General features: G+C 38.6%; 1 protein-coding gene across 1 annotated transcript; it reads left to right on the plus strand.

Annotated features, from left to right (window-relative positions):
• The first annotated feature begins 1,995 nt into the window (after window positions 1–1,995).
• Window positions 1,996–9,296, plus strand: LOC140229996 (uncharacterized). Its single transcript, XM_072310199.1, has 7 exons — window positions 1,996–2,079; window positions 2,852–3,047; window positions 3,742–3,850; window positions 4,094–4,138; window positions 5,846–5,920; window positions 6,518–6,797; window positions 7,623–9,296. Exons 1-7 carry the CDS (start codon window positions 2,016–2,018, stop codon window positions 9,113–9,115), a joined length of 2,262 nt encoding a protein of 753 aa, XP_072166300.1. The 5' UTR covers window positions 1,996–2,015; the 3' UTR covers window positions 9,116–9,296.
• Window positions 9,297–10,318: the final 1,022 nt, after the last annotated feature.

The following is a 10,318-nucleotide window of genomic DNA, read 5'->3' on the forward strand; positions in this document are numbered from 1 at the left end:
TCATTTGTGTGCACAGCGGTATCTCACTGGAATAATTTGCCATTAGGCTGCGTTCACATAGAAGTATACTATTCGGGTATTCGGGCCCGTTTTTCGGGGGCACGCGAATAGCTTGAATCGAACGATAGGATTTCCTCACACTGGTTCACATAGGAGGGCACTATTCGAAAGTACCGAATAGCTGCGAAAAGTATAGCAAAGTGGGAATCGAACTTGTTCGATTTTCTTGCAGTGTATACTGTCTCGTTTATGAAATAATGACAATTTTGGTCTGGATTTGCCCTTTAGCAAAAATAAGCATGTAGACTGACATTCTTATGCAGTATAGAAATTGTTAATAAGATTTGCTAGGATGTAGGAGGAAGAAATCCTCACTGCATGGGATGGTGAGTTGACGGTGCGGGTGATGGTGTATTCAGGGCCCGAATAGCGAATACCGAATAGCGAATACCGAATACCGAATACCGAATACTTCTATGTGAATGCACCCTTAGAGACACAATGTTCCCCCAACTTAGGTTTGTTCAAAAGCAGATTATGATATGTGTGAATCTTAAAGACACGATGTTCTCCCAAGTTAGAATTGTTCAAAAGGAGCCTATGATATGTGTGCTTTATTATCGAGATTTTTTTTTTTTTTTTTTAATCAATGACTAACACGGTCTTTCACAGTTTTATCGGTTGTTTGAATTGTGCAATAAATGTTATTGTTGTAGTTTTTCCCAATTCATTTTTTTTTTTTCATTTAGAAACGTAGTATTTACGTGTCTTTGAAATTGTTCTATAAGCGTTATATGTTTGATTTTGATTGTATTGAATGTATATAATATTTTTTTTTCTATGTCTGTTAGTAAATGTAATTCTGGAATGTTTTATGTGTTGTTTTTTAAAGGGCCCCGATGAAAACCAGCAAGTGCTGACTTGGGCTACCCTTTTTAAATATGTGAAATAAATAAATAAATAAAAATCTCAAAATATTCCAAAATATGTCATCATCCTGACAAAGCGTGTCAATCAGGTATGTTTCTTGGTAGATCCTTTTGATGTGTTTGCAGTCAAATTCTAAATGGTGAAAGATGCATTTTGAGCTCTTCTGAAAACTGTACGTTATTTCTACTTTCAATCTAAAAGTCTAAAGATCACTCAAGCTATTGATGACCATCGCTGCCCATATGAAATCAGAAAATCTCCCTGAAGTATTATTTAAATGGTACAAATGGCCAGGAACAGGTATAAACGGCCAGCCATAACCAAGTCTAAATTGACCTTGAGTTTCCCCAAATGCACATAACACATGGATTGAGCAAATGCAGCAATGTTAGTAAAACTTATCAGTGAAAGTTTGAGGAATATCGGATAATCTATTCAGTATTTATGAATTTTTTAAAATTTGGTGCTACCATGGCTGGATTAGGAGACTAACTACATTTCCTGACGTCACTGCGAAAATATAAAAAAGTTATTTTGTATGGATTTTTTTTGTTGTTGAAAAGTACACATTCTTTTGACTTGCATCCTCCCTGCTTTCTAAAAGAGATAAGTCCATTGCTCTTTCATTATGCTGCAAATATGTAGTGATTACAGAAAAACTGGAAAAGATGAGATGTTGTAATAGCAGGCTTTCTTTTTTTTTTTTTTTTTTTTTTTTTTTAGCAGGTTGTAAGCCCTGAGATGCTTTGAAAGAAAAAGTAACAGCTTTGTATAGTGTTTGATATTTTCACTAGAAAAACAAAGGATTAAGCCACCTTTGGTGAGTCATATCAATGTATGCAATCATTTCCGTTATATATAATAAACACTGTTATTACAAAATTTTGTTACCACATACTTTCATAGTACATGTACATGTTCAAGCCCCAAAATCATTAAGAACGGCAAGTAGGTTTCAGTATCTATGTAATGGAATTTTCACATATTGACAGTGAAAGCAGCGCACAGTACCCTAATATTGCCTTGATTAATGTTTGATACCTTGCAGGTGGTAGAGTTTTAGGATACAGCTTCATGGAAATTTGATGATCATGACTTCTGATGCTGAACTTGCTCGCATGTTGCAACTACAGTTTGATGATGAAGTCTGTGAGTAGCTCTTCATAATCTAATTGCTTTTGCTATTAGCATTTCTTTCTTACATTTAGATTTTGCAATGGCATGCAGTTGCAGTCACGGTATTAATTTTTGTAGCAAGTATAAATCTTGCATTAAGTATGAGTATGCAGTATCTATGGTAAGAAATATACATTTGAAATTATCAAAATTCAGTTTACAGTTGTATGCCACTTTATTGATACCTGGGTTGCTTTAAGTTCTGCACATGTGTTATGATCTGTTACATGCGTTATTTGCAGAGATTGTTAAGTGCTTATCCCACATGTTATACCTTAGAATGATCACAAATGAACATTCTGTGTTAAGCATCATTGCCATTACATGTATTGTATTGTAATTATTAGCATTGTCATCATCATCATTATGTGAGGATTTTGTAGGTATTCATGTATTGGATGCACAGAAAATCAACATAGATTGTGCATTTTATGTATAATTAGTATTGAGGTACCCTGTGATTAAAACCATATAATCAATAGTACTTCTTACAGAAAATTGTACACACTAGTATGGATATTTGTATGAAGGAAACACCACATTTATCATTTTCAGCTTACTGTAACATTCAGCTTCTACAGATTGTATGACTCCAAGAACAAGCATGTGTAGAGTTATCTTTGAACATTGTGTGATCTACTAGAAGGAGCATATCAATTAATGTTGCTATTAACTTTCTCATGGCATACTGTTGTCACAAAATACATCTTGAGTTGACTCTCTATGTTGTTGTTTTGTGTGACAGTCTGTGTGGACACCAGCGAGTCTTCACATCCACATCAGAAGAGTGACTCATCTGGACCGATGGGGATAGTTGATGAGAGGTGGGAGCTAATTGACCCTCATCCTGATATCAGGGCCCTTTTCATGCAGTTTAACGACCGCTTCTTCTGGGGCAGGTTGGAGGGGGTGGAGGTCAAATGGAGCCCTAGGATGACTCTGTAAGTAGCACATAACTTACAAGTGGTGCAGTCATGGTATGCCACCTTTTATGAACATATGATTTAGACAAGGAATATCAGTCTGTCAACCCAATGCATGATGTCATGGAATGGTTAGCGAAATGTGGCCCTTGTACCTTTACATATTTTGCCATGAAAACAATCACATACTTACTAATAATGTAGCATACCATCTCATTACTGCACTTAGGGACTTTGTGCTTCCATGTTACGTCACTTCTCTTTTCACAGTAAAGGGAATCCATGTATAAATATGTATGTATGATAAACTCTGAGTCAATCTTGTTATAATCTGTCATCGTATGTGAGACTAAATTCATGACATACAGATCACACAAGCCCTGTGTATTTAGTTTATAAGTGTCGTTACCCTAATCAGAGTAGACAAACCACCATCTTTATGTGTACCTGTAATACAAATTAGATTATACCATCATCATCCAGACACAACTTGCGGCAGCCTACTCAAGAAACTATCTACACATGAATAAATATGATACATGTATACCGGTATACAGAGATGTGTATGTTCATCAGTGCATAGACTCACACACACACATACACACACACACACACAAACAAACAAGCACATGCAAAACAGGTTTCAGTTTTGAAGTGACACACTGGTATGGCAGTCAGCTTGACTGTATTAAAATGAACTCTCCTTTCACAGCTGTGCTGGTCTGTGCTGTTATGAGGGCTATGGTGGATTGTGTTCTATCAGACTGAGTCAACCTCTGCTGAAGTTGCGGCCAAGGAAAGACCTTGTGGAGACCCTGTTGGTAAGGCATTTGAACTTCTCTCCATGAATCTTTATTTTCAGAAATGACTCAATGAAACGAGTATAATTACATGTTCACAAAAGGCAGGTGACACATCATTTTAAAGTTGTACAAGCCTACCCTGCAAGACCATTTTAGAAACAAGATTTTCAGTTATACTGGCACACCATAATCACCGCAACATTTGTATCATACACAATGTATCCTTGTCAGTTTACACCTACTGTATCACTTCTATTTCAGCATGAGATGATCCATGCCTACCTCTTTGTCACCCAGAACAACAAGGTAAGAACTGAGTGACATCATTTTGAAATTGACAGATTTTCACATATACTACTCAGTCAAACACTATCTCATAGTGAAATGCAATAGGAGCAAGAGCAGTATAGAAACAACTTGTATACAAGTAATAAAGGCATGTATAGACCTTATTCTATTATGAATTTAATATGAGTGAGTGTTCACACTGTGTTCACACTTGTAATGATAGATGTTTTCAAATAGTGCCACAAATGGTATCATATGTGACCCGCTACTACAAAAGGATCCTTAAGTTGCTGATGGCTGAGCCGAGAAAATCGAGTTTGAAGTCACATCATCAAAATTGGTCAAAACAATCAGATTTCTGTTTTTGGCATAATTTTGTAGTCTAATGTTTTGTCAATCATCTGCTGAAATTTCAAAGCTAAATGATCAAAGGAAAGGCAAGAAATCAGCATTTTTCTGGGCCATGATTTTCCGACTTTCAACGTAACAGAAATGTGTCCGAAAATTTGGATTTAGCGCCGCAGCTAGACTCTGCCCCTAGCAACGAGGGAGTGATCCTATTGGTCAGTGCGTGGCATCCTGATTACTGATGGGTTGTGCGTAGACCGCTGGTGCTAAGCTTGAATGAACATCGCGGAAGTCGCTAGGAGCAGATCTTCTATTGTCAAGCGGTGAAAACTGTCTCGCCTCCTCTTGATCATGATAGTGTCGGAAGGAAAACTTTGAAGGTGTTTTTCTCGAAACTCTGATTTTCTAAACCACTTGACATGCGCTAATAAAATAATTGATATATCCGCAACCGAGTACTTTTATGAGTTGTGGTATATATATGAAATTAAAGTAGAAGAGTAAGGGAATAATGTCATGCCATTTTCAAAAAATTGTCCTCCCCCGACTTTCGGATCCTTTTGTTGTAGCGGGTCACATATGTTTATGGCTGTCCATTCAGCATGGATGTGCTGAATTAGTATACACATGCAGTTGCCCCCTCTGCAATAGGCCGTAAAGTTTGGTTTTAGGGTCTAGTTGGATACTCCTTGTTTTCTTTTCTTTTTTCTTAAATGCACACAGATATTTGCATCCAAACTATGAGGGTTGCATATCACCGGTGCTATTATTTGCCATGGCATTGTCTTTGCACATTAGTGGTGATGCTGTTCATGAATATGAGCAGGGACACTGCACAATATTGGGGAAAAAATGAATTGAACTGTGCCTTTTGCTTCTTGAAATGTCCTTGGAGTATTAACATATTCATGTGCAAAATGGTGGGGGAAGTGATAGTACGTGTTTACCTCTTTAAAGCTAAATATTTCAGAGCATAGAACAAAACTGCCTGACATAAGGCATTCATCAAATGCTTCTGTGTTTGTGACCAAGCTGAGAGCAAGACATGCCTTAGGAATATGAAGATCAATGCAAACTGTAAAGCTGCCATCATGTGAAGTATTGGAAAGTCACAAGAGGAAATATCAAATATATGTTTTCTCTTCTCAGCAGTAGTGTGAAAGTGAATATCCTGCAATATGTGCCTTGTTCTAACTTACAGGAAATGGTGAATTGTAGTCTTCACAAATTTCAAAGAAAAATAATTGCCATAGTAGCTTTGTATTGTTGATGTGTTGGGTTTGATGGCATATGACAATTGAAATTGACCCCTATGCATTAACTATCCAACTTCCTTCAAAATAGTGTTAATAACTGTTGTTTTCTTCTTCATTGTAGGATCATGATGGCCATGGACCAGAGTTCTGCAAACACATGACCAGAATCAACAAGGCAACAGGCACAAACATCAGTGTAAGTCTTAAATTGTGAGAGTAGCTTTATGCAAAAGATCTTTCAGTAAAAGTTGAAAAATAGGAATTCTAAAACTATGCTGCAAACTCAGCAGAAAATGTGCATATACAATGCATGGCCAGCATTTATGTGTGAGAATTGACCTCAAGCAAAGCCTGTCTCTCAGGCAATGGACTATGATGCAGTTTCATGCAGCAATGAAAATATCGTATTAACCCACTGAGGACGAGTCCCGAGTATACTCGGGCAAGCATCTATAGGAAATGCGTATTGTAGCAAAATCAAACTGTCCTCATCGGGTTAAAGAAAGAAGAAATGACGCTTGTAATCTCTAATGCCACATGCCTTCATCCATTGTAGCATTTTGGGCATGGTCTGCTGTTTGTTTGTTCATTGTTCTTACTTTTTCGATAAATGTTGTTTGTGCCATGTTACCAGAGTTGTGCTAGGGTTATTTGGTTGTTCCATGCCAGCTTAGCTGGCATCCTGATCACCCAATATAACTGCTATTTGTTCTCCATTCAGATAGTACAAAGATCAGTCATCGTGACAACTCCATTTCATTTGGAATACCTTTTGTGTAACACCTCCACACAGATATACCACACATTTCATGATGAGGTAGACTCCTATCGGCAGCACTGGTGGCGCTGTGACGGTCCATGCCGGCAGCGCAAACCCTACTATGGCTATGTGAGGCGTGCTATGAACAGGGCTCCCTCTGAGAAGGATTATTGGTGGGCGGACCACCAACGATCCTGTGGGGGAACATACACTAAGGTGAAGGAACCCGAGGGCTATGGGGAGAAAAAAGGCAGGAAGAAGAAGCAAAACGGGAATGAAGGAAGTGAGTTTAAAGGACAGCCGAAAACCACAGGTGAGGGGATGGTTGCAGTGAATTCAGGCTAACAGATGTAGAGCCCAAGTTAAATGAAAGAAAATCTATTAGATATATGGCCTAGTTGATACTTCTTTATTTCATTATAATTCCTTTACAGTGCGCAGCTTAATGTTTGATTCATATCATCAATGACTTTACATAGGAACAGAATGCAAAAGCAGAACTATTTCATTTCTTAGCCCTTTTAAAGTTTCTTCTTGGCAAGCATTATTGATGCTTTGATGAGCTTGGTATTTTATATGTGTCATGAGACCCAACTGAGTGATATCCTGAAGGGCTTTTGACATAAGGATATTTCTCTGAGACTATGATTGCCTCATGTTTGCTCCTCCACCAAAGATATTTATCCTGCTGTTGTTTGCATTTAACCAGGTCTGCAAGTAACCCTTTAATTCTGTATGCCATAAATTGATCTCCCCCCCCCCCCCCCAAAAAAAAAAAAAAATCATGTTGGTTGAAAGTTCTGGAACAAGACATGGAATGTATCCCCTTAAAGATTGATAAATCTTTTGCAACTAACAGAACAAAATAAGTGCTGTTTAACCTGTTGAGGACAGGCTGATTTTGCTACAACACGCATTTCCCATAGACACATGCCTGAGTATACGGAGTACTCGGGACTTGTCTTCAACGGGTAATGGTTTTGAAGCTAACAGACACCACACATTCTCCATGAAAACAAGTCCTCAATGTATAAGAGTAAAATGATTAATAGTAGTTATGATACACATGCTGTACCACATTGTAATAGTTGTTTGGAACCTTTCAGTGTTTATTTACATGTATTTCATATCTTCCCAGGCAACTCATCAAGACATGGTATGGACATTAGAAATTTTATCCCTTTCTCTGGGAAGGGACAATCTGTTGGAACAAGTTCAGCTCAAGTGTCTTCTGCAGTACCAGCTATGTTGTCATCATCATCGTCATCATCAACAACGAAAAAAAACTTAACAGATTCATCTTCAACAAACAGATCTTCAAATGGAAAGCCTGGAGTATCAGCTAAGAGAAAGAGCTCATCTACTGATCTGGACCCTAAATCTGACATATCATCTTTCTTTATAAAGAAACAAGGAGGATCATCTTCACCATTTCAAAGACACACAGAAGGAGGTTCAGCCTCTGGACACACCAATTCTTCTCCTTCTACTGCTGCATATGATAACAGAGCAGAGAAGAGACCTGTACAGAAACCACGATTTACACCTGTTGTTGCTACGGCTAGTGGAAAGCGAGTGACAGATAATCATGTTCCTCAGTCTGAGAGATATAAAAGTCAAGAGGAAAAGGTGATAGTGGATGGAGGTTTGCAGAAACTGACAAAAGTATCCATTCCTGTCTCTGCAAGTGACAAACAGGAAAAAGACAATCATTCATGTGACAAAGATAACATGTCCTCATTTGAAAGAGGTAAGATCAGAGGTTCCACTGGTCGTGATAAGTGGTTGTCTAAAGCAACAGGTGTCTCAAAGACTGCAGGAGGTTCCAGAGATGTTTTAGAGAGGAACTTTAGTGGAAAGAGGTCAAACACTTCATCAAATGATGGTGGTAGAACAAAGCGTGCCCGTCTCATTGATTTACAGGCTATGTTTGACAGTGATTCTGAGGAAGAATGTACAACACCACAACCAAGGAAGCATCCACTCTATAATGTAGACTGTGAAAATAGCACCAATGATGTTTATGAGGTGGAAAGGAGCCAAAACAACAGACCTGCTACTGGATCTGACAAGGAAAATGCAAACAATGATAACTCTGCTGGCCCATTAACGACATCAGACAGGAATGACAGCATTATCCTTTCAGATGATAGTGAAAGTGAGACAGCCATGAATGACAAGTCACATACAGTCACATCAGGGATATGGAAGGACTTGTCGCACTTGTCCTCCAGATCTTCATCAAGCAATGATCAAGGAAACAGGAGATTTGGAAGAGTGACACCCCCTCGCTGGGGGAAGTCAACCTCTAAGACCAAAGGAGCAAGTGGGGGCCAAGATCGTCCTCAGTCTTCATTTAGCCAGCATCCATGGCAAACTGCAGCCAGGGATAATGACAAGAAGGCTCTTTTTGCTGTTACCAAGGTAACAGACAGCAGTGGTGTCATTGACCTTGTGTGTGACAATACTAATGGACATGGTGCTGGTGAATTAAGGTCAGGGAGCCCAGTGCAGATTGGACCAAAGACAGTGCCTTGCCCAGTGTGCAATCTCCAAATTGAGGAGAAGAAGATAAATGCCCACCTTGACACGTGCCTCACATACAACTGTGATGCTTTGTTTACCCCTTGATGTGTATGAAACAGTCTTGACCGAGATGATTTTGAAGCCATACATCTGTGGACAAATTTATGATGTTTTGATACTTGAGCCTATTCTTCCATAAATGATGATGCATGTACTACCTCTTATAGGAGACATTGCAAGATCTCTGAATAGTGAATGAAATTTCCCCAGCTCTGTTCTTTGGATTTTTTTTTTCTTATTGATTTAGTGAACAGAGTTATATGTCACCTTTTCTAGCAGTCTCTCTCATAAGCAAAGTAGAACACTACTGAGCTAATGCACACTAGCATTCAGTGCAACAGTGAGAAACTCTGTAATGGTACCCTTGTTTCATGACTAGCAGACATTCTGTTACATGTGTTTCACTTTCAGTTCTATGTCAACATGTAAGCCCAAAAAATATTTTGTTAAAGAGGAAGTATGAGGAGAGTTTATACTATGAAAAAGCAACATATTGGTGAAACTTGCAGGTAGTTTAATCTTTTCTGCTCTAACAGGACAAAATAATGGCAGCATTTGTGGGGCACATTATTTGTTATCGCCTAATCAGGACATATTTTCCTCCTCAGATATTTAGACAGAATGCGAGCTGCATGTAGACCAAATGTTAAGGGGGGGGGGATAACAGTTCAATGTATGTATGACAAAATGTATCCAAGGGTTCTGAAAATCCTTTACCCTGACATGGAAACTACATTTGTGAAGGAATATTCAGCAGTAGCCTTGGATCTATTGCTGTACAATTGCATCATGTAGTCCGCCGTCATGCTAAGCCCACTGTTGCCCCAACTTTGACCTATCTAGCATCCACAACAAAGCTTGTACAATTACATATGTAACTATGGAAAACCAGGCAGAATGATGGTGCATTCAAACTTGACTGTGTTGTGTACATTAGCAACTGACAGATCACAGTAACACATCCAAGAAGCTTCTGGAGGTCACATCAATCAGGTTTTGTTTTTGTTGGGATTGATAAGGATACACAAAGGTCATTGATATCAAGTCTGAACTTGTTAGTGATATCCAAATTTGTACCAGTTACTATGTCATGTGTAGACTCATTTTGTGAACTACTGAATAGATGACACAATGTCAGGCCTCTTTTAATCAGAATGAAGATCTCATATCCAAGTCATGTCCAAGTATAGGCGGGGGCGGACATCCGGGCATTTTCAACATGGAGCCCTAGTAACCGACCCGGCCGAT

Source organism: Diadema setosum, chromosome 1 (assembly GCF_964275005.1).
Source record: "Diadema setosum chromosome 1, eeDiaSeto1, whole genome shotgun sequence".
Taxonomy (NCBI): Eukaryota; Metazoa; Echinodermata; class Echinoidea; order Diadematoida; family Diadematidae; genus Diadema; species Diadema setosum.